Source organism: Mobula hypostoma, chromosome 18 (assembly GCF_963921235.1).
Source record: "Mobula hypostoma chromosome 18, sMobHyp1.1, whole genome shotgun sequence".
In the NCBI taxonomy this organism is placed as follows: domain Eukaryota; kingdom Metazoa; phylum Chordata; class Chondrichthyes; order Myliobatiformes; family Myliobatidae; genus Mobula; species Mobula hypostoma.
Genome location: NC_086114.1, coordinates 15,029,669 through 15,054,882, shown reverse-complemented (window position 1 = coordinate 15,054,882; position 25,214 = coordinate 15,029,669). Strand labels below are relative to the sequence as shown.

Here is a 25,214-nt window from a genome sequence, read left to right as displayed (position 1 = left end):
TTCAAGCAATGCCGAGCCTGCAGCTAGTAAATACATTCAGCTTGGTATAACAGAATCACTGGGGTTGGAAGGTACGTTTTTCAGAGATTGATGAGAATCAGAGAAAAAGGCCATTTGGCCTATCATGTCTTTGTAGGGCAAATCTCAAGAGGTTAATCCCACTTCTCAGCTCTCAGTTCACAGCCCTGCAGATCATGATTCTTCTCGTTGTACTTCCTGTGGAAGGGGATTGTGCCTCCCTTACTCTTCCAGACAGGGAGTTCACCAGCTAAGTGCATTGAAACAGACCTGAATTGATAGTAAAATGGTTCTGGGCCTATATTGGAGCCTTGCTTTCACTTGACACCATATCCACCCACCACATAACACATCAAGGGGTGGAGCTACCAGCACACTGTCAGGAAGGTGCTGGTTGCCACCAGCCATAGCCACTGAGGTCACCATTGTGTTGTGGCCTGTTTTCAAAGGCAATGAAACTTGTCCTTCTGAGCAGATGTGGCAACATCTCTGCTTACATAAGCTCGCTAAGGAAACTGAGAACACAGAAAGTGCAGAAGCAATATTAATGCAATTCAAAGGTAAAATGAAGAGATGGCCGCGCGACGCAGTGCGCAGCAGCCACTCCAGTGAGAAATATCTGTTATTTGTCAAGTAGGACGCCATGCACAATCCTGATTTGATGGAGAAGCACGGAGGGACATCTGGAGAAACTTCTGAAATGCCTGTTTCGCTGCCGCTGCTACTGTGCAATCCAGAATCTCCAGAGGGGAAGGCCCCGAATCCTCGGCTTTGCCTGTTGCTGGCGGCCGGGGCCGGGGTCGAAGTGCTCAGCAGAGATGGTGCTCGGTGCTCGGTGTCAGAGGGCTAGTTGGAGGCTCAAAGTTTTCCGATGGACTCAGATTCGGCTGTGGTCGGGTGCTTCCAGGGTGCTGCATCGGCAAGTTTGCAGCGCTGGAGGCTCATGGCAGGGAGAGTTTCTTCCTACTACCGTCTGCGTGAGATGATGGGGCTATCAGGACTTTGAGACTTTTTTTTTACCGTGCCCATGGTCTGTTCTTTATTAAATTACGGTATTGCTTTGCACTGTTGTAACTATATGTTATAATTATGTGGTTTTTGTCAGTTTTGGTCTTGGTCTGTCTTGCATTTCTGTGATATACTGGCGGGACATTGTATCATTTCTTAATGCATGCATTACTAAATGACAATAAATGAGGACTGAGTGTGCTCATAATCTAAAAAAAATGGATGTTTAAGATGAGTAGATAATTCCTCTAGGGATTTTACTCAATATTATTGGATTGCTGAAGTAACTCTTAGAATGGATAGATGCATGGTGATTGAATCCGAGATTCCCAGCAAGTAATCCAAGTGGGAACTTTCAAGGGTCTGTCGGGGTAATCGACTGTACACCTGCAAGTCTATCGGCTCATCGGCTGCATCCTGTGCTCCAGGTGTGGCCTCCTCTACATCAGCGAGATCCGATGTAGATTGGGAGAGCACTTTGTCAAGCATCTTCAGTTTATCTGTCACAAAAGGTGAGATTTCCCTGGTAACTATACATTTAAATTTGACTTTCCTTTCTGAAGTGTGGGTCCATGGCCTCCTCTACTGCCCTGATGAGGCCCTACTCAGGTTGGAGGAGCATAGTCTGGGTAACCTCTGCCCTAAGGCATGAACACCAATTTCTCTAACCTGCTAATTTCTCCCTCCTTTTTTTTGACCTTTTTCCATTCCTCATTCTGCTTCTCCTCTCACTCCTTCTCGTCATCCACCCATCACCTCCTTCTGGTGCCCTTTCTCCCATGGTCAAATGTCCTTTCCTATCAGATTCCTTCTTCAGCCCTTCACAGTACCTCTTCCTCCTTTCACCTCCCAGTTTCTCACCTCATCACCCCTCCCCCACCTCCCCCCTCACCTGCTGGTTTGTACTGCTTCCCCTCCTGCCTTCTCAGTCTGGCTTCTTTCCCCTTTCTTTCCAGCCGCCATGGAAGGTCTCCACCTAAAATATCAATTTGTTTATTCCCCTCCATAGATGCTGTCTGACTTGCTGAGTTCCTCCAGCATCTTGTGTGTGGTGCTCCAAATTTCCAGCATCTGCTGAATCTCTTGGGTTTATGATTTTAAAGAAGCATCTGTTGTGCAGTAAGAATGTGTAACTTGGTATCACATGGACAAGGGACCTACTATTGGTGCTCCTGAGGGAAAGGTGAATGCGTACATGCGGGAGAGAGGAATGGAAGGAAATGTTGAAGGGAGGCTGGAAGGAACTGAGGCGAGCTGAAGCACTGCCAATGACCAGAGAGACTGAACAGCCTGTCCCTGTGGTGCCACACCAAACATAAGCTTTTGAAAGTACAGTCATACGAAGCTCAGACCTGAACCTTGCCAGAAAAGGGTGGTGATCCTTTGGAATTCATTGCCACAGATGGCTGTGGATGTTGTTAGGATCTTGATCAGAAAGGACATCAAAGGTTATGGGGTGGAACTGGGAGAATGGTGTTGAGAGGGATAATATATCAGCCGGAACTGAATGGCAAATCAGAGTCAATGGGCCAAATGGCCTAATTTGGCTCCAATGTCTTATGGTTCTCTAGTCTTAAAAGATACTTAAAAATGACCTTAGATTTGTTTTTTTTTCCCCCCCCTTTTTTTCTCTCTCTTGAACAGGTTGACTGTAAGAAGCTATGGTGAGGCTGGTAGTAACCACAGTCAGGTACTGCTCACCTTGGATCTTGCTGACAGAAGAAATAGAACTGTAACTCTGATTCCTGAGATGATGTGAAAGGAAATACTCACTGCCTTGTCCAAAGCTCTCAATATTGACCAACACCTACAGAAGAACCTACCACTTCGTAGACTGTAAATTTGTCTTTAGTTTTCTCAGGGTAACATTACAACACCGATTAAACCGGTTGGTTTGAGTTGTTCTCCAATATTGGCGGTTTACTTGGAAATGCTTCATCTCCATGCGAGGAGACATCATCAGTGCGCTGTTGATTGTGGTGTGTCCCCCAAATGCTTGGCCATTATATACCTTCCAATCAGCTCATTTGTCGTCATTTCAGAAACATCACAACTGAGTTTCCAAAATGATGACAAATCAGCTGATTGAAAGATATATTAAGGCCAAGCATTCGGGGGGAACACCACAATCAACAGCGCTCTGACGATGTCTCCTCACGTGGGGATGAATTGTTTGCAAGTAAATTGCCAAGGTCGGAGAACAACTCAGCCCAACCATCAACCACTCGAGCTACACATCTTCTGAATTATTTCCAGCTGATCAAACTTCAAGGGATTTCAAGAGCCATAAAGGGGATTGATAAATTTTGAGATACAAGATTCAAGTTTGGCACATGTACATCGAAACATACAGTAAAATGTGTCATTTGCATTAATAGCCAGCACAACCGTGCTGGTGGCAGCCCACAAGTGTTGCCATAAATTCTGTCACCAACATAGCATGCCCACAATGTTTGGCAGAACAACACAGAAGACAACAAGCAACAAAACAACAATCACAAAGCAAGCCCCGTTCCTCCCTCCCAGCCACGCACATACACAGCCCTCTAACTCAAGGCAGTCCGTTATATAATCTTGAGGTATAATAGATGTCACATTAAGGCAAATGTTTAGTTTTCTCATCAACTACACAATATTTAAACTGCCTGAAAATGTCTGCTGGGGCTCACTGGGCTTGCAGACTTACTTATGGATCTTTGTTCCTATGCACACAAAAAAACAGGCAACGTACTCCACTCAAGTCCCAGAGAAGTGCTACGTTCTTGTAGGCGCCATCACCTCACGCTAAGATCTGATCATTTCAGGGGCCTGAGGTCTCCGCAATGTCTAGACCAAATTTTTATTCCCTAGTCTTCATCACTAAAACATATTTTTTGATGATGATTGAGAGTTTCCTGTGTCTGAACTGTCAGCGGTACCCTTCACACTGCCCGTGTTTACACATCAGTGCATTTTATCAGCTGATATCCCAGCATGTTGGAGGGTGGTATACAAATGCAAATCTTCCATTCCCTTTTCTCTCACCAGGTCAGGACCCACTGATTCCCTCTGGTAGCACCTGCTTGTGTTGGCTTCAGACAATGGAGATCAGGAAGGTACAATTTCAGATTTGGTTGTAGCCCCTGGGATGAGTAGGAATGAGGGAGCTGGGTTTACATGCATGTATATCCTTAAAATATCATTGTGGACACTACCCTCCCTGCAAGCTGCCTTTTCCATCAGCTCACTTCTGGAAAGCACTGCAAGGCATTTAAAACACAAACTTCATGCCATCTTAAAAGTTTTGTCCCCCAGGCAGCTAATCTGATCAATCGTGATGGTTCGCCAACGCCTTCTCAATAAGCACAATGCGGCCTTGTCAGCAACCCCTAATGCGGAAAATGAATATCACAGATCCTTGTCAAAGAGAAGATTTAAACTTCTTCAGTGTAAGCAACACAGATCCTTGTGCTGTTTTAACCACAGTCTCAACAGGCCCTGCAAATTTCAATGATCAACTTTACTTGCCCCATATCTGTACATTTACATGTACCTGTATTAGGAATTTGCCATGATGTAGATATATGGAATAAATTGTGCATAAATACAGAAACACTAGCAAGTAAGTACAAAATAAAATGAGTAATAAAAATGGTTTAGAGAGCTTACAGTACAGTGCAGTGATGGTTATAGATAGAGGGGATAACTAGGATGGATGCTACATAACCTCCTCCCTGATAGGACTAGGACAAACAATCCACAAGCAGGGTGGACTTTTTCTGGCATCACGACATCCATTCCATAGTGATGATGTCTGCACGTTCATGTTCTTCTTGGCTTGGGTGGTGCCCTCAGTGTAAACCAAGCAAGAAACTGCAGTACATTTCATAGACATCTCAAAGTCCTTCTACCATCACAAGTCAAGAGTGTGATGGAGCACCCTCCATTTGTCTGAATGAGTACAACACATGAATTCACCTGAGATGATCTCTCCTGGGCCCAATATATTAATGCAATCACGAACAAGGCACAGTAGCAACTATACTTTCTTAGGAGTTTAAGGAGTTTTGGTTTGTCACCAAAGACTCTAGCAAATTTCTACAGATGCACTTGGCAATCATCCTGATTGGTTGCATCTCTGCCTGCTATGGAGGCTCCAATGCACAGGATCAAAAGAAGCTGCAGAGGGCTGCAGGCTCGGGCTCCTCCATCACGGTGTGTTGGGAGTGGAGGGGAAGAATGTTTAGCTCTGTTGGTGAGCTGCCCTTCCAGAGGCCTGCTTCGTCCCTGATGGTGTTCAGCATCAGAATCAGGTACATTATCACCGACATACGTCGTGAAATCTGTTGTTTTGCGGCAGCAGTACAGTGCAAGACATAAACATTACTCTAAGTTACGATAAAAATTAAAATTATAAATTGTGTAAGGAGGCATACCGAGACTGTGTTCGTGGATCAGTCAGAAATATGATACCGGAGAGAAAGAAGCTGTCCCCTTTGAGGCTAGTGCCCATGATGCAGCTGGCTTCGTTTACAACCCTCTGCAGATTTTTCTTTTTTTTTGTAATTTATTTTTTATTGAATTTCATCATCAAACAAACATTTCCATAAGATGTATTTCAGATACTGTACATATATATCATATAATCATATTTGTCACAAATCTCCACATAATATTTATCTGAGGTATACACTTATAGAAAGGAGAGGAAAGAAAGAACGATCGAAAGAAGAAAACTATGTACAGAGTAGGGAGTGATCTTTTTTTACAACATATTCATTGACTTGTGAGAATAAAATCAGGCCTATGAGGTGTTATGTAGTTAAACCATTTTTTCCAGTATGAATAAAATTGTTCCAACTTATGATTAACAGATGCTATTATTTTCTCCATTTTGTAAATGTCCATTATAATTTCCATCCATGCATTTAAAGTTGGGCTCTCCTGTGACAACCATTTCCTGGTAAGTGTCTTTTTACCAGCCACCAGCAGTACATTCATTAAATATTTATCTCTTTTTAACCATTCTTGAGGTATATACCCAAAATATATGGTCTTACTCTCTAAGGGTATTTCACATTTAGAGATGTCTCTGCAGATTTTTCTGATCCCATGCTGTGACCCCTCCATACCAGACAGTGCTGCAACCAGTTAGAATGTTCTTCACGGTACATCTGCAGAAATTGCTTGAGTCGTTGGTGACGTACTAAATCTCCTCAAAATCCAAGTGAAATATAGTGAGGGGCGTTCTTTCTTTGTAATTGCATCAATATGTTGCTCGGGATAGATCCGCAGAGATAGTGGCTCCCAGCAATGTTAAAGGGGTGGAAAGGAGGAAATTCTGTTGCAATTATGTAGAAATTCACCAGAACATTACCAGATCTCCATCATAGGAGAGGTTAATACAGACAAGCGAAAATTTGCAAATGCTGGAAATCTGAGCAACAACACACAAAATGCTGGAGGAACTCAGCAGGCCAGGCAGCATCTCTGGAAAAGAGTACAGTTGACGTTTTGGGACTTCCTCCTACACTGTGTGTTTGTGTGTGTGTGTGTTGCAGAGGTTAGTACAGACTGGCATTGTAAAATGTTTATATAAAAGAATTGAAAGGGTGTGCTCCTCCAGCCTGAGTTTGGCCTTATATTGGCAACAGAGGAGGCTTGGGGAGTTGAACTGAAATGGGGGGCCACCAGGAGATCCTGCCTCTTGTGGAGGAAGAGCAAAATTGCTTGACAAGGTGGACCCCAAATCTGCATCAGGTCTAACCAACGCAGAAGAGGATGCACCCTAAAGCACCGGATACAGTAGATCGACAGATTTGCAGGTGAATTGTTGCCTTTGATGTTTCTTAAACCATGCAAACAATGAGTAATACAACAGGAGGATAAATAAGTCCCAACTTACCCTCAGGGATACACTGTCCTAGTACATATCTGTAACCCTTGCAACATCTCTTCCTGCAAATGAAACACAAGAATTAGCATCATGGCAAGTGAAATCCTTTCTTCTTGATACAGTAAGCGGTGAACTGAGACTTGTGGACAACTTAAGACCGAACACTGGCTCACCCTATTTATCTCAATGATTCAGCTGCTCTCCTCCAAGTCAAAGGGTTGTTGGCTCAGGTGTAAATGGGTGTTTGACGGACAGTGTAGGATATGTGAAGCAAGTGTAAATGGGTGTTTGATGGACAGTGTAGGCTACATGGGATGAGGAAAGGCCTGTTTCTATGACTCTGTCCTGAGTTGGCAGGCTGTGGGCTGTGTTCCCGAATGAGAACGGGGAAGGAGATTTTTCTCAACTCATGATCAGTTCCCAGTGATCTTGCTGGATGCACCTATTGGGTCAACGCCGGAATGATAACGGCCAGCACTATCAGACGGAAAGCTCTTTTCCTGGGCTTTAGAGTGATAAACAATTATCAAGTCACAGGGTCAAAGAAAAAGGCTCTTCGGCCCAACAGGTCCATGCTGATCACAATACCCATAAAAGCTAGTCTAATTTGTTTGCATTTGGTTCATATTTCTCTAAACCAGGGGTTCCCAACCTGAGGTCCACGGACCTCTTGGTTAATGGTAGGGGTCCATGGCATAAAAAAGGTTGGGAACCCCTCCCCTAAAACGTTCCTATCAATTTTTCTGCCCAAGTACCTATTAAATGTTGTTAATGTACCTACCTCAATCACTTCCTTTGAACCTCAGATCATCATTTAGGTGAAAAGGTTGTTCCCCAGGTTCCAATTAAATCTCAACCCTCTCATCTTAAACCTGTGCCCCCTAGGCCGGCTGATGGCGCAATGACATTGGCGCTGGACCTGGGAGCGGCGCTTCCCGGGTTCGAAACCAGTCGGGTCCGCTCCCGAGTATGCTTTCCATCCGTGCCGGGTTGAGTGTCGAGATCGCAACTCAACCTCGTAAACTAAAGGGAAAATACTGCGAAATGTCTGTGTGAGGAGTGGCCACACAGTCTCTCTCTCTCGCTCCACGCCTCGTAAAAAGCCAAGAAAAAGACATCATCATAGATGCACGCGCACAGACTCGCACGCACGCAGGCACACACCAGAAAAAAACCTGTGCCCTCTAGTTCCTGATAGACTGTGCACATTGACCCTACCTATGCCCCACATGGTTTAAAACACCTTTACAAGAACACTCCTCTTTCTCCTGCATCGATGAAGTGATAGATGCCATTCACCACACTGTGCCATCAGCTTGCATGTAGATGATTGAGACAGAAATTGATTGACAATTTGGATCATGCAGTTTTGCTATTACTTCACCTGATTGACAAATGAGTGTTCTAGTCGGACTTGTCCTCTTAACTCCCCCCACAGCTCCAAGAAACCTGTCTTCTTCCAACTTTGATGACTTTAGTATTTTTTTTTCATTGCATTACAATTTCAGCAGTGCTGTCAGCTATCCAGGTCCTAACTCTTACAGGCTTGCCCTTAAACTCTTAGCTGAGTTCTTCCTCTGTAAAACACTCCTTCAACAAAGCATTTGTCCCAATATTTCTGTATAGGATGCTGTGCATCCTGTAGATATGTGCTTCTTGTCACGTTGAACATGCTATTTTAATACAGGTTAACACTGGTGACAATGGCAGAAACTGATATATACACTACTATGAAAAAAATCTTAGGCACGTATATATATATATAGCTAAGGTGCTTTTCTCACTGTACTATAGTAATTTGATGTATTGCACTGTACTGCTGCGGCAAAAAAGAAACAAATTTCACGATATATGTGAGTGATGATAAGTCTGATTCTGATATTGGTCTCTGTTGTGGACTGTGAGTGGGAAGGGGGCAGAGAGAGAGGAATCATGGCTGGGAAAAGGGGAAGGGAGAGAGGAGGAAGTGAGAAACACCAGAGAGATGTTCTATAATGATCAATAAACTAATTGTCTGGAATCAAGTGAGCTTGCCTGGTGTCTCAGGGCCGGGTGTGTCTGCACCCACACCCCTGGCACTCCTCCTCTGCCATCTGTCCACACCCTTCCCGAAGTGCTCTACCCGCCCTTCCTAACATCCTCTCCTCCCACCAGATTTACAAACTTGCTCTCCGCTCCACATTGACAAATACAGTACTGTGCTAAAGTTTTAGGCACCCTAGCTATCTATCTATCTATCTATATATATATACACACACACATGTTTTTAAATGCACTGTACTTTTCTTAAAATGTGGACCAGTGTTTATGAGCGTTCTTGGGAAGTACATTAGAGGTATTTTACTATCTTAAGCATGTTAATCTTGAACCTAGTCCAGACATTTAGGATAAATTTCTCCTCTACCTTAAAATGGAACATGAAATGGTCATATTTATCTTTACAAGACAGCGCCAGTGACCCAGGTTCAATTCCTGTTGCTGTCTGTAAGGAGTTTGTACATTCTCCCTGCGACCACGGGAGTTTCCTGTGGGTGCTCCAGTTTCCTCCCATAATCCAAAATGTACAGGTTAATTTGTCACACGGATGTCATTGCTGGCGCGTGCTCATGCTGTATCTCTAAGTATAACATAAAGATTATTTGACCAAAGAGCTGTTTGTTGCCTTCAGAAAAGGTAAGGGATGGGAACACAAACCAATCTTCACGGAGGGATCAGAAGAGGAGAGAGTAAGGAATTTCAAAGTCCTGGGTGTCAATATCTCTGAGATCTATCCCGGACCCAATATATTGATACAGCTATAAAGAAAGCAAGGCAGTGGCAATATCTTATTAGGAGTTTGAGGAGATTTGCTTTATCACCCAAAACACTCAAGAGCATCTACAGATGTACTGTGGAGAGCACTCGGACTGGCTCCATCACCGTCTGGTATGGTGGGCAGTGAGGGGAAGGGGTGCTACTGCACAGGATCAGAGTAAAGTGCAGAGAGTTGTAAAATTAGTCAGCTCCATCATGGGTACTAGCCTCCATAGTATCCAAGACAGCGTCAAGGAGTGGTGCCTCAGAAAGGTGGCATCCATCATTAAGGACTCCCATCACCCAGGACGTGCCATCCTCACATCGGGAAGGAGGTACAGAAGCCTGAAGACACACACTCGGTGATTCAGAAACAGCTTCTTCCCCTCTGCCATCCGCTTTCTAAATGGACATTGAACGCATGAACACTCCCTCACTACTTATTTTAACTATTTAATATACATATATATGCTTACTGTAATTCAGTTTTTTCTATGTTTATCATGTATTGTGTTGTACTGCTGCCATAAAGTTAACAAGTTTTTCGACATATGCCGGTGATAATAAAACCTGATTCTGATTTGAAGATTACCTGAAACAGGGTAATTCAAGCATAAAATAATGGACAGGGTATATTACATAGCAATGGGGACGCTGCCTGAAGGAGTTTTGATCACTGAATAAACTGCAAACACTCACAAGGTTCAGTAACTTAATTACACATTGTAAGCATTAGTTACAGCAGACAGGCCATCAAGCAGTACGTGGCTAGTTTTCGGTCTCTGGTGTTGATCGAGCTGGCTGCAGAGCTGAGGGTTGTCCACAAGGTGCTGCACAGATTCCACCCTGACCTGCAGGATCCACCAGTGTCACTGAGTCAGGGCCTCTCTGCAAACCCTCAGTGGGCAATGTGATCCGAGTTAGTTTACACTGGCATGTCTCTGTTTAGATTAGATTAGATAACCACAGGCACATTGAAATATACAGTGAAACGAGACATCTGTGATAACAGCCGACACAATCTGAGGACGTGCTGGGCTAAGCCCGCAAGTGTCTCCACACACTCCAGCACCAGCAAAGCACGCCCACCATGTTCAGCAGAACATAAAGAATACACATACACATGATGGCATCCAGCATCTGCGAAGACTAGGGCCTTAATCCAGCACCATAGACCACTCAGCCACAATACAACATAATTTATAACAGGCAGCTAACTTGATAGACTTTTGAAAGAACTGCAAGATTTGGAGTTGCTTCTGTTATGCGGGGTAGGGAAAAGGCTGGGAAAGAGAGGGGACAGGAGAAACAGATTCAAAAATAACTTCAGTGTGGGAATTAAGTACATGCTTGGACTGAGAAAGGTCTGCTTTCTGAGCAGAGAGAATTGCCTTTCCTTTATCACTGGGACTAAACGCTTTCTCACAGTGCTTCAATGATTGCTGAGAGTGTAGAATAACAGAAACTTACTTGACTCAACCCAAATTATTGGTCCTTTAATAGTCATGGAGAAGTACAGCTCAGAAACAGGCCCTTGGGCCCTTCTAGTCCATGCCAAAACTATTTAAACTGCCTACTCTTATTGCCCTGCACCGGGACCATAGCCCTCTCTACCCCTTCTATCTATGTATCGATCCAAATTTCTCTTAAACGTTGAAATCGAGCTGGATCGGAGATCAGTAACACCACTTCACTTGGGTTTTGGCGCCTGCAATTTATTACTGGTTGGGTCTTTGTTAAAGGTAAGATACTTACTTAAATTCATCTCAGCTGGTTGAGTCCAGGTGCGATTAACAATGGGGAAAAGCGTCAAGGTCATTGAGAACGGTTCTGCGGAACGATGAAGCCTAAAGACTGTGGGGCAGTGAAGGCAAAGAGAGGGGAGATGTGGAGTTTCCCCATTTTGGATGTCCTGGAAATACATTACAATTCTATTCCTGGAATGGGAGAATTTAGTCGCATTTACAGACAATAGGATTGCCATCTCTACACTCTCTGTGCTTGTCTTGGACAGCTAGCACTTATAGGAGAGTGAGAGATTTGGAAGTTTGCACTGCAGGTTTCTATAGCAACAGTGGTAGCCACATGCATCATCATCATGGTTCACCACTGAATGGAGAGATGCTTCAAGCCTTTTGTTATCTAAATATTCTGGTACTTCAACTTCATTTTCCCTTCTTTCACAACAGAAAGCCCACTTGAGAGTGTGCTCCTCAGTACTGTATCAATATTTTATATGGTGTGAAATTTGTTGTTATAATTATAAAATTATAATAGAACATAAAACATTACAGCACAATACAGGCCATTCAGCCCACAATGTTGTGCCAACCTTTTAACCTACTCTAAGAGCAATCTAACCCTTCCCCACATCATAGCCCTCCATTTTTCTATCATCCACGTACCTATCTAAGAGTGTCTCTCAAATGTCCCCAATGTATCCATCCCGGCAGTGAATTCCACACGCTCACCACTCTTTTAGTCAAAAAAATTACCTCTGATATTTCCCCCTATTCTTTCCTCCAATCACCTTAAAATCATGCCTTCTCATAATTTTTTGTAATTAGAAATTACAAAATAAATGCAGTATATAATGCAGAAAAAAGAAGTAATGATGGGTTCATGGATTCATGGACCATTCAGAAATCTGATGACAAAGACCTTTAGTGCTTCAATGTACACCCACAACTGTGTCGCCACCCACAGCTCCAATCTGCTAATTAAATTTGCAGATGATACTACGTTGATTGTCCTAATCTCAAATAATAATGAGGCAGCCTACAGAGAAGAAGTCATCATCCTGACACAGTGATGTCAAGAAAACAATCTCTCCCTCAATGTCGCAAAAACAAAGGAGCTGGTTATGGATTACAGGAGGAATGGAGACAGGCTAACCCCTACAGACATCAATGGATCTGGGGTTGAGAGGGTGAACAGCTTTAAGTTCCTGGGCATCCACATCACCGAGGATCTCACTTGGTATGAACATACCGGCTGTGTGGTGAAAAAAGCACAACAGCGCCTCTTTCACGTCAGACAGTTGAAGAAGATTGGCATGAATCCCCAAATCCTAAGGACTTTATACAGGGGCATAATTGAGAGCATCCTGACTGGCTGCATCACTGCCTGGTATGGGAACCGTACTTCAATCAATTGCAGGTCTCTGCAGAGAGTGGTGCGGACAGCCCAGCGCATCTGTAGATGTGAACTTCCCACTATTCAGGACACTTACAGTGACAGGTGTGTAAAAAGGGCCTGAAGGATCATTGGGGACCCGAGTCACCCCAACCACAAACTGTTCCTGCTGCTAACATCTGGGAAATGGTACCGCAGTATAAAAGCCAGGACCAACAGGCTCTGGAACAGCTTCTTCCACCAGGCCATCAGACTGATTAATTCATGCTGATACAATTGTATTTCTAGGCTATATTGGCTGTTCTGTTGTATATCTTACTGTACACACTCTTTATTAAAAGTTACCATAATTTGCACATTGCACATTCAGATGGAGACGTAACATAAAGAATTTTACTCCTCACATATGTGAAGGATGTAAGAAATAAAGTCAATTTAATGCATTTCAATCCTATTACTTCTTCACAGTTTGACCTTTGCCACATCATGGAGCTGCTGAGTCACACAGGCAGAAACAAGACCCTTGTCCAAATTAACCATCAAGAACCACAAGACAACTAAGGCGGATGCACTCTCACTGGCTCTCCACTCGGCCTAGGATCACCTGGACAATAACAACACCTATGTCAGGTTGCTATTTATTGACTACAGTTCAGTGTTCAGCACCATCATACCCTCAGTACTAATCAACTCGCATCAAAACCTGGGCCTCTGTAACTCCCTCTGCATCTGTCAGTGTGGATCAGAAATAACATCTCCTCCTTGCTGGCAACCAACACTGGCACACCTCACAGATGAGTGCTTAGCCCACTGATCTACTCTCTCAACACCCATGACTGTGTGGCTAGGCACAGCTCAAATGCCATCCATAAACTGCTAATGACATAACGATTGATGGCAGAATTTGAGATGGTGATGAGGAGGCAGACAGGAGTGAGCTAGATCAGCTGGGTGAGTGGTGTTGCAATAACAACCTCACCCTCAACATCGGTAAGACCACGGAATTGATTGTGGACTTCAGGAAGATGAAGTCGAAGAAACACACACCAGTCCTTATCGAGGGATCAGCAGTGGAAAGGGTGAGCAGTTTCAAGTTCCAGGGTGTCAACATCTTTGAAGATCTATCCTGGGCCCAACATATCGATGCAATTACAAAAAAGGCACAACAGTAACTATATTTCATTAGGCATTTGAGGAGATTTGATATGTCGCCAATGATTCTTGCAGATTTCTAGAGCTGTGCTATGATGTAACTGGTTACATCACCATCTGGTATGGAGGAGGGTCAGAAAGAGCTGCAGAAAGTTGAGAAGTCAGCCACCTCCATCATGGGCCATAGCCTTCCCAGCTTTGAGGACATCCTCAAAAGGAGATGTCTCAAAAGTTGACATTCCTCATTAAGGACCCCACCACCCCATCAACCTGGACATGCCCTCTTCTCATTGCTACCATCAAAGAGGAGGTGCAGGAACCTGAAAGCACACACTCAGCATTTCAGGAACAGCTTCTTCCCCTCCGCCATCAGATTTCCAAATGGATAATGAACCCACGGACATTACCTCATTTTTTTACTCTCTCTTTGTATTACTTATTTTATTTAAGTTTTAAATATGTTTCTTATTGTAATTTATAGTTTTTGATTACGTTTGCAACATACTGCTGCTACAAAACAACAAATTTCACAAATTTCATACAAATTAGCCAGAGAAAGTGGCTCACCTGAGGACTGGGAGAAATTCAGAGTTCAGCAGAGGAGGACAAAGGGCTTAATTAGGAAGGGAAAAAAAGATTATGACAGAAAACTGGCAGGGAACATAAAAACTGACTGTAAAAGCTTTTATAGATATGTAAAAAGGAAAAGACTGGTAAAGACAAATGTAGGTCCCCTACAGACAGAAACAGGTGAATTGATTATGGGGAGCAGGGACATGGCAGACCAATTGAATAATTACTTTGGTTCTGTCTTCACTAAGGAGGACATAAATAATCTTCCAGAAATAGTAGGGGACAGAGGGTCCAGTGAGATGGAGGAACTGAGCGAAATACATGTTAGTAGGGAAGTGGTGTTAGGTAAATTGAAGGGATTGAAGGCAGATAAATCCCCAGGGCCAGATGGTCTGCATCCTAGAGTGCTTAAGGAAGTAGCCCAAGAAATAGTGGATGCATTAGTGATAATTTTTCAAAACTCGTGAGATTCTGGACTAGTTCCTGAGGATTGGAGGGTGGCTAATGTAACTCCACTTTTTAAAAAAGGAGGGAGAGAGAAACCGGGGAATTATAGACCGGTTAGCCTAACGTCGGTGGTGGGGAAACTGCTGGAGTCAGTTATCAAAGATGTGATAACAGCACATTTGGAAAGCGGTGAAATCATCGGACAAAGTCAGCATGGATTTATGAAAGGAAAATCATGTCTGACGAATCTCATAGAATTTTTTGAGGATGTAACTAGTAGAGTGGATAGGGGAGAACCAGTGGATGTGGTATATTTGGATTTTCAAAAGGCTTTTGACAAGGTCCCACACAGGAGATTAGTGTGCAAACTTAAAGCACATGGTATTGGGGGTAAGGTATTGATGTGGATGGAGAATTGGTTAGCAGACAGGAAGCAAAGAGTGGGAATAAACGGGACCTTTTCAGAATGGCAGGCAGTGACTAGTGGGGTACCGCAAGGCTCAGTGCTGGGACCCCAGTTGTTTACAATATATATTAATGATTTGGATGAGGGAATTAAATGCAGCATCTCCAAGTTTGCAGATGACACGAAGCTGGGTGGCAGTGTTAGCAGTGAGGAGGATGCTGAGAGGATGCAGGGTGACTTGGATAGGTTGGGTGAGTGGGCAAATTCATGGCAGATGCAATTTAATGTGGATAAATGTGAAGTTATCCACTTTGGTGGCAAAATAGGAAAACAGATTATTATCTGAATGGTGGCCGATTAGGAAAAGGGGAGGTGCAACGAGACCTGGGTGTCATTATACACCAGTCATTGAAAGTGGGCATGCAGGTACAGCAGGCGGTGAAAAAGGCGAATGGTATGCTGGCATTTATAGCGAGAGGATTCGAGTACAGGAGCAGGGAGGTACTACTGCAGTTGTACAAGGCCTTGGTGAGACCACACCTGGAGTATTGTGTGCAGTTTTGGTCCCCTAATCTGAGGAAAGACATCCTTGCCATAGAGGGAGTACAAAGAACGTTCACCAGATCGATTTCTGGGATGGCAGGACTTTCATATGAAGAAAGACTGGATGAACTGGGCTTGTACTCATTGGAATTTAGAAGATTGAGGGGGGATCTGATTGAAACGTATAAAATCCTAAAGGGATTGGACAGGCTAGATGCAGGAAGATTGTTCCCGATGTTGGGGAAGTCCAGAACAAGGGGCCACAGTTTGAGGATAAAGGGGAAGCCTTTTAGGACCGAGATTAGGAAAAACTTCTTCACATGGAGAGTGGTGAATCTGTGGAATTCTCTGCCACAGGAAACAGTTGAGGCCAGTTCTATATTTAAGAGAGAGTTAGATATGGCCCTTGTGGCTACGGGGATCAGGGGGTATGGAGGGACGGCTGGGGCGGGGTTCTGAGTTGGATCATCAGCCATGATCATAATAAATGGCGGTGCAGGCTCGAAGGGCCGAATGGCCTACTCCTGCACCTATTTTCTATGTTTCTATGTTTCACGATATACACCAGTGATATTAAACCTGAAGAACCCATTTACACCACTTGTCTATTATTTTCCCCATATTTCTATTAAACAATCAAGCAACCAACCTGTACATCTTTAGTAACACCCACAAAATGCTGGTGGAACTCAGCAAGTCAGGCAGCAGCAGTGGAGGGGAATAAACAGTTGAGATTTTGCATTGGAAAAGAATCTGTGATAAGAAAGTGGGGAGGGTAAGAGAAGTACAAACTGGCACGTGACATGTAGGACCTGGTGAGGGGGAAGCTAGGTGGGTGGGGGAGAGGGCAGAAGTAAGAAGCTGGGAGGGGGATAGGTGGAAAAGGTAATGGGCTGAAGAAACACCAGCATGGGGAAGAAATATGATCTAAATGGCTGACTGTGGAATGATTGTTGGTGCCAGACGAGGTGGTTTGAGTATCTCAGGAAATGCTGATCTCCCGGGATTTTCACACACGACAGTCTCTAGAGTTTACAGAGAATGGTGTGAAAAACAAAAACCATCCAGTGAGCAGCAGTTCTGTGGACGAAAACACCTTGTTAATGAGAGAGGTCAGAGGAGAATGGCCAGACTGGTTCAAGCTGACAGGAAGGTGCAGCAGTGGTGTGTAAAAGAGCATCTCTGAACGCACAATACAGGGAATTTTGAAGCAGATAATCCACAGCAGCAGAAGAACACAAATATACACTCCGTGGCCACTTTCTTAGCTATAGGAGGCATCAAAAAAGTGGCCAGTGAGTGTATTATCATCCTTTTAATAGGAGAAGTTGTTTTGGTCAACTGCCTCTGCAAATTAGACTACTGTACTGAACAAGTTGACTACTTCCCGGACAATGCACTGTTAGCTCTGTACCTGCACAGCACCATCTCCTTTACACTGTGCAATATTTATTCCCTTTATGTGTTTTAGCTAATGAAAATGTTTGTTAATGGAAACAGATTGCTCTCCTATAAGTGGTTCCTCTGAATCAGAATCAGGTTTATTATCATTGACAAATGTCTTGAAATGTATTGCTTTGTGGCAGCAGTACAGTACAATACTTAAGATATACTAATTACAATAATAACTATACATACATTAAATAGGTAGTGCAAAAGGAGAACAAAAAGACTGGGGTAGTGCTCAAGAGCTCATTGTCCATTCAGAAATGTGATGGCAACAAGGAAAGAGCTATTCCTAAAATGATGAGTGTGTGTTGGGCGTTGAGTGTGTCCCAGTGTCGTGTTTTTTTTCTGGTTAAATTTTCAGTGTTCGTCTAGCTGTGATAGAACAACCCAAAATAACAATGTTTTGCACATTACTCCAATAACCTCACTTCAAGAAACACTTCATGAGCTAACGAAAGCATTGAAGGCCTCCTGAGGTCAGAGAGATGCTGTGGAATTTATGTCTTTGGAAATAGTTAGGCTCACAATTCACTGTTAGACACACAGAAAGACACTTGGACACCACTCACAAAACTTTAGGAGTACTCTCTCTGTCAATGTCCAACAGTGTATGAAGTCACTGGAACAGATCCAGTCATCACTGATAAAATTATTAGCAAGAATCTGGGAATCTTAACAATAGTTTATGATGTGCTGCACTGTCACCCCATTTACTAAGAATATGTTTTCATTCCTGGATGCACTACAGTCCAAGGAGATGCGGAACGAAGTCTCAGTAGTGCCTGAATCCCCACTTTCTGGCCCCTATGACATAGATAGGTTGGCCTTCAAGACCTCAGCAGGCCCCTGAACTTGCTGCTCCCTTTGAGGCCAATTGTTTACCGGAATACAAGAGCCCCAAACTGCACCTTAACCTACAGAAGGCAGCACACACAAAATGCTGGAGGAACTCAGCATGCCAGGGAGCATTTAAGGAAATGAATAAACAGTCAATGCTTTAGATTGAAGGGTCCTGGTGGAGGATCTCAGCCCAAAATGGTGACTATTTATTTATTTCCATAGATGCTGCCTGACCGGCTGAGCTCCTCCAGCAATTTTGTGTCCGTGTTGCCTTGGATTTCCAGCGTCTGCAGATTTCCAAGAAGTCTTGCATGATGTTCTTCCTGCAAAAACACATTGAAGTGCCCACACTGAACTCCCTATTGTGTCAAAGGTTAATAATTAAAAGAAAGGAATTGTATTTACATAGTACCCTTCATGGCTTCAGGCCATTCCAAGACATTTAACAAGCAATTAACACCCATCAAAGTTGCTGGTGAACGCAGCAGGCCAGACAGCATCTATAGGAAGAGGCGCAGTCGACGTTTCAGGCCGAGACCCTTCGTCAGGACTGATGCTGCCTGGCCTGCTGCGTTCACCAGCAACTTTGATGTGTGTTGCTTGAATTTCCAGCATCTTCAGAATTCCTGTTGTTAACAAGCAATTAAGTAGTATTTGAAGAAAACTATAGCACAGTACAGGCCCTTTAGCCCATTATGTTGTGCCAACCATATAAACTACTGTAAGATCTATCTAACCTTTCTCTCCGTTTTTCTATCATCCATCTGCCTATCTGAGCGTTTCTTAAATGCCCTAATATATCTGCCACTGCAAGCACCCTTGCAGGGCATTCCATGTGGCCAACACTTTCTGTGTAAAAAAAACTTACCTCTCTCATCTGCCCTCGTACTTTCCTCCAATCATCTTAAAATTATTTAATTATTCCCCTCTGGTATTAACCATTTTCACCCTGGAAGAAAGTCTCTGGCTGTATACCCGATCTATACCTCTTACCATCTTTTACACCTCTGCCAAGTCACCTCTCACCTTCCTTCACCCAGCTCTTGCAATATAAGATGCCACCCCCAGCAATGCAATGAGAACAGATCATTTCCTCTCTATGATCTGGACAGAAGGTTAAATATTAGCCTGGACTGATGTGAAAGAGTCTAAACCCGAAATGCCAACTGTCCTTCTACCTCCTGGCATGCTGTGTTCCTCCAGCCAACTGTTTTTTTTTAACTGAGGAGAATGATTATTCGAATAGTGACAGGTCTCCTTTTACATTCACGTGTGAGCGCAAATGTCAGTATTCCCAATGGCAGCTCCTCAACATCGATGGTACCAAGACTGTGAGAGGAGTAGGTTAATTTAGTGCTGGTGATCAGGGATTGCATAGACAGCTGAGGCAGTGGAACGGAGAAGGCTTTGCTGGATAGACCTGGAGTTCGGGGTTCTATCATCAGCGAGTCTGGAGTTCAGGGTCCTGTCATTGGTGAGTCCAGAGTTCGAGGCCTGGAGTTCAGGGTCCTGCCATTGGTGAGTTCAGAGTTCGATGCCTGGAGTTCAGGGTCCTATCATTGATGGGTTCAGAGTTCGAACTCTGGAGCTCAGGGTCCTGTCATTGGTGAGTTCAGAGTTTGAGGCCTGGAGTTCAGGGTCCTGCCATTGGTGAGTTCAGAGTTCGATGCCTGGAGTTCAGGGTCCTATCATTGATGGGTTCAGAGTTTGAAGTCTGGAGCTCAGGGTCCTGTCATTGGTGAGTTCAGAGTTCGAAGTCTGGAGCTCAGGGTCCTGTTATTGGTGAGTTCAGAGTTCGAGGCCTAGAGTTCAGGGTCCTGTCATTGATGGGTTCAGAGTTCGAAGTCTGGAGTTCAGGGTCCTGTCATTAGTGAGTTCAGAGTTCAAAGTCTGGAGTTCAGGGTCCTGTCATTGGTGAGTTCAGAGTTCAGAGTCCTGTCATTGGTGGGTTCAGAGTTCGAGGCTGGGAGTTCGGGGTCCTGTCATTGGCGAGTCAAAGGGTTGATACCAAAGATCGAATCCCGAAAGTCGATCAGAAGTCGAGGCCCGATTGCTGAAGCCCTGGGTCCGCAAGCCTACGCGTCCATTGGGGAAGTCGTGGATCCAATGTCAGCAAGTCAATGAGTCATATGGAGGCTGGAGGCCCGGAGACTGCCTGTTCCAGGGCTGGAGGACTATCTGTGTGTGAGTGGCTGGGTGGATGGGTGGGAGGGATGAAAGAGGCTTGTTTTGTTGTTGTGTTGTTTTGTTGCTGTTGCTTGTGTTATCCTGCTGAACATTGTGGCCATGCTATTCTGGGCACTGGAATGCATGTGTGAGCGGGCTGCCCCCAGCACAGCCTTAGGTTGTGTTGGTTATTAACACAAATGTATATTTTGACGTATATGTGATAAATAAATAAATCTGAAACAGAATCCTTCCTACTGTTGTAAGAACCTGCTTTACAGAGGAAGACAGAGATATGTACTGGTTGATCTGTCTGCAGCTACTGGTATTTATAACTCCCAGTAGTGATCAATTACACAACTCAAAATACTACAAAAGTTATAACTGATTTTATTTGTGTTTGAGCCTCTGTCATTTACAGACATTTCACAACTATTACATTGAAATGAACAATATTAAGAAAATAATATTAGGCATTAACGATGATCTTTCAAGAATTGATAGATTCTGGCAAATTGCAAAATTGGAAAATTGCAAATGTTATTCTGCTAGTTAAGAATGGTGGGAGGCAGCAGAAAGGAAACTATAGACCTGTTGGCCTGACATCAGTAGTTGGGAAATTGTTGGAATTGTTTGTTAGGGATGAGATTACGGAGTACCTGGAGGCACATGACAAGACGGGCCAGAGCCAGCATGGTTTCCTGAAAGGAAAATCCTGCCTGACTAACCTACTGCAATTCTTTGAGGAAATTACAAGCAGTGTACACAAAGGAGATGCAATAGACGTGGTGTACTTGGATTTTCAGAAGGCCTTTGACAAGGTAAGCTAGATAAGAGCACGATAAGAGTCCGAGGAATTACAGGGGAGTTACTAGCATGGGTGGAGCAGTGGCTAGTCAGCAGAAAACAGAGAGTGGGAATAAAGGGATGCCATTCTGGCTGGATGCTGGTTACCAGTGGGGTTCCACAGGGGTCGGTGTTGGGACCGCCGCTTTTCACAATGTATGTCAATGATTTGGACTATGATATTAATGGATTTGTGGCTAAATTTGTCGATGATACAAAAATAGGTGGGGAAGTGGGTGGTGTTGAGGAAACAGAGAGTTGCAGAGAGACTTAGATAGTTTAGGGGAACGGGCAAAGAAGTGGCAAATGAAATACAATGTTGGAAAGTGTATGGTCATGCACTTTGGTGGAAGAAATAAACAGGCAGACTATTATTTATATGGGAGAGAATTCAAAATGCAGAGATGCAAAGGGACTTGGGAGACCTTGTGCAGGATACCCTAAAGATTAATCTCCAGGTTGAGTCAGTTGTGAAGATGGTGAATGCAATGTTGGCATTCATTTCTAGAGGTACAGAATATAAGAGCACGGATATGATGTTTAGGCTCTATAAGGTACTCGTGAGACCACACTTGGAGTATTGTGTGCAGTTTTGGGCTCCTTATTTGAGAAAGGATATACTGACATTGGAGAGGGTCCACAGAAGAGTCACGAGAATGATTCCAGGAATGAGAGGTTTACCATATGAAGAATATCTGGCAGCTCTTGGACTGTATTCCCTGGAATTCAGGAGAATGAGGGGGGATCTCATAGAAACATTCCAAATGTTAAAAGGCCTGAACAGATTAGATATGGCAAAATTATTTCCCATGGTAAGGAATTCTAGGACTAGAGGGTATGACTTCAGATTTGAAGGACGTCCTTTTAGAACTGAAATGTGGAGAAATTACTTTAGTCAGAGGGGGGTAAATCTGTGGAATCTGTTGCCACAAGCGGCTGTGGAGGGCAAGTCATTGGGTGCATTTAAGGCAGAGATTGATAGATTCTTGATTAGCCAGAGCATTGAAGGGTATGGGGAGAAGGCAGCAGAGTGGGGATGACTGGGAGAATTGGATCAGCCCATGATTGAATGGCAGAACAGACTCGATGGGCCAAATGGCCTACTTCTGCTCCTATATCTTATGGTCTCATGGTCTAATTCTTCTTAAACTTGTTAACTAAAATTAAAATTGCTGTTAGAAGTTCATAGAATTATGAGAGATGTTGGTAGAGAGAGAGATCAGCCAGTATCTTTTTGCCAGTGTTGAAATGTCCAGTGCTAGAGGGCATGCATTTAAGGTTTTAAGGTGGGGGGGGGTGAAAGTTCAAAGCAGACGTTTATGCAGAGACTGGCTGGTGCCTGGAATGTGCCGCCAAGCATAGTGGTGGAGGCAGATGTGATAGACATATTCAAAAGGCTCTTAGGCAGATGAATGGAATGATGTGAGCCATGTGCAGTCAGAAGGGATTAGAAGTCAGTTGCTTAATTAGTTCAGCACAATACTGAGGGCCAAAGGGCCTGTTCCTGTGCTGTACTGTTCTGTGTTCTGTATTAAAAATCTATAAAAATGCCTGGAAAGTAAAAAAAAGACTCAAGCAAAATAATTGGTCAAAAAGAAATTATTTCCTATCTTTTTACCTCGATTAAAATTGATGGGGTCTCAGATCATGTGCGGACTCTGACTTGGCGCAGTGCTGAGGGGCTCCTGAGAGACCGGGGCTTATAGCTAAACTCCACATGGAGTGTAACAGCAGAGTTTAGTGACAGGTGCACCTCTCCTCCCTTGATTGTACAAGCGTACAAGTTCCAAAACGAGTTCAGGGTTATAACCAGAGGTGCAACTATACCTCAACTATACCTCTTCCCACCCCGCCACATGCAAAAATGCCGTTCCCTATTCCCAGTTCCTCCGTCTCCGCCGCATCTGCTCCCAGGATGAGGCTTTCCGTTCCAGGACATCTCAAATGTCCTCTTTCTTTAAGGATCGTGGTTTCCCTTCTGCTGTCATCAATGATGCCCTCACCCGCATCTCCTCCATTTCCCGCACTTCGGCTCTCACCCCATCTTCCCGCCACCACAACAGGGACAGAGTTCCCCTTGTCCTCACCTACCACCCCACTAGCCTCCGGATCCAACACAATATCCTCCGCAACTTCTGCCACCTTCAACAGGACCCCACCATTAAGCACATCTTTCCCTCTCCACTCCTCTCCGCCTTCCACAGGGATCGGTCCCTCCCCACAGATCTCCCACCTGGCACTTATCCCTGTAAGCGCAAGTGCTACACCTGCCCCTACACCTCCTCTCTTGCCACCATTCAGGGCCCCAAACAGTCCTTCCAAGTGAGGCAACACTTCACTTCTGAGTCTGTTGGGGTCATCTATTGCATCCGGTGCTCCCGGTATGGCCTCCTCTACATCGGTGAAACCCGACACAGATTGGGGGACCGCTTCGTCGAGCACTTCCACTCCGTCCGCCACAACAGACAGGATCTCCTGGTAGCCACCCACCTCAATACTGCTTCCCACTCCCATTCAGATATGTCCATACATGGCCTCCTCTACTGCCATGATGAGGCTAAACTCAGGTTGGAGGAGCAACACCTCATATACCATCTAGGTAGTCTCCAGCCCTTTGGGGTAATTCCCTCCCCCTCCCTTCCCCTATCCCTATGTCACTGCCCCTCCCCCAGCTGCCTACCACCTCCCTCTTGGTTCCACCTCCTACTACCGATTGCGTTTTCCCCTATTCCTTCTTCACCTTTCCTGCCTATCATCTCCCTACTTCCCTTCCCCCACCCCTTTATCTTCCCTCTTACTGGTTTTTCACCTGGAACCTACCAGCCTTCCCCTTCCCACCCTCCCCCCACCTTCTTTATAGGGCTTCTGCCCCTTCCCTCTTCAGTCCTGACAAAGGGTTCCAGCCCGAAACATCGACCGATCTTTTCCGCGGATGCTGCCCGACCTGCTGAGTTCCTCCAGCTTGTTGTGAGTGAACCAGAGGTGCAGTCTCTGTTTTGTGGATGACTGTTCTGCTCAAGGTTCAAAGTATATTTATTATCAAAGTACGTCTGTCACCATATACTTCCCTGAGTTTCATTTTCTTGAAGACGTTCACGGTAGAACAAAGGATTGCAATATAATCAATGAAAAACAACACAAAGACTACCAAACAACTGATGTGAAAAAGAAGACAAACTGTGCAAGTTTAATAAATAATGAGAATATGAAAGGCATTGATCGTGTGGATAGTCAGAGGCTCTTTCCCAGGGCTGAAATGGCTAGCACGAGAGGGCATGGTTTTAAGGTGCTTGGAAGCAGGTACAGAGGAGACAGCAGGGGTAAGTTTTTTACGCAGAGGGTGGTGAGTGTGTGGAATGGGCTGCCGGCGACGGTGGTGGAGGCAGATACGATAGGGTCTTTTAAGAGCCTCCTGGATGGATACATGGAGCTTAGAAAAGTAGAGGGCTATGGGTAATCCTAGGTAATTTCTAAGGTAAGGACATGTTTGGCACAGCTTTGTAGGCCAAAGGGTTTTCTATGTTTCTATGTTTCTATGAGTTGTAGAATTCTTGAAAGTGAATCCATAGGCTGTGAAATCAGTTCAGTGTTGAGATGAGTGAAGTTATCCACACTGGTTCAGGAGCCTGATGGTTGATAGTTAATAATTGTTCCTGAACCTGGTCATGTGAGACCTAAGACTCCTGTACCATCTCTCCGATGGCAGCAGCGAGAAGAGAGCATAGAGTGGATGGTGGGCCTCCTTGATGGTGGATTGTGCTTTTTACGGTGACACTCCTTGTAGACGTGCTCAATGATAGGGAGGACTTTGTCTGACTGGACTGTGTCCACTAATTTCTGTAGGTTAGTATATTCCTGAACTTCAGCATCTCCATACCAGGCCGTGAGGCAACCAGTCTGGATTCTCTCCATTGTACATCTATAGAAGTTTGCCAAGGTTTTAGATCACATGCCGAGTCTGCG

At 44.4% G+C, this 25,214-nt stretch overlaps 1 protein-coding gene across 2 annotated transcripts in view; it reads right to left on the bottom strand.

The window, feature by feature from the left end:
- LOC134358358 (collagen and calcium-binding EGF domain-containing protein 1-like) overlaps positions 1–25,214 on the bottom strand; it is a 221,731-nt gene that overhangs the window by 110,385 nt on the left and 86,132 nt on the right. For both annotated transcript variants that reach the window (XR_010020867.1, XM_063070488.1), the window contains exon 3: positions 6,911–6,963. Coding sequence is in view for 1 of the 2 variants with exons in the window: in XM_063070488.1 (XP_062926558.1) it covers positions 6,911–6,963 (53 nt within the window). In the remaining variant the exon portion in view is untranslated. The remainder of the gene's footprint in view (positions 1–6,910; positions 6,964–25,214) is intronic.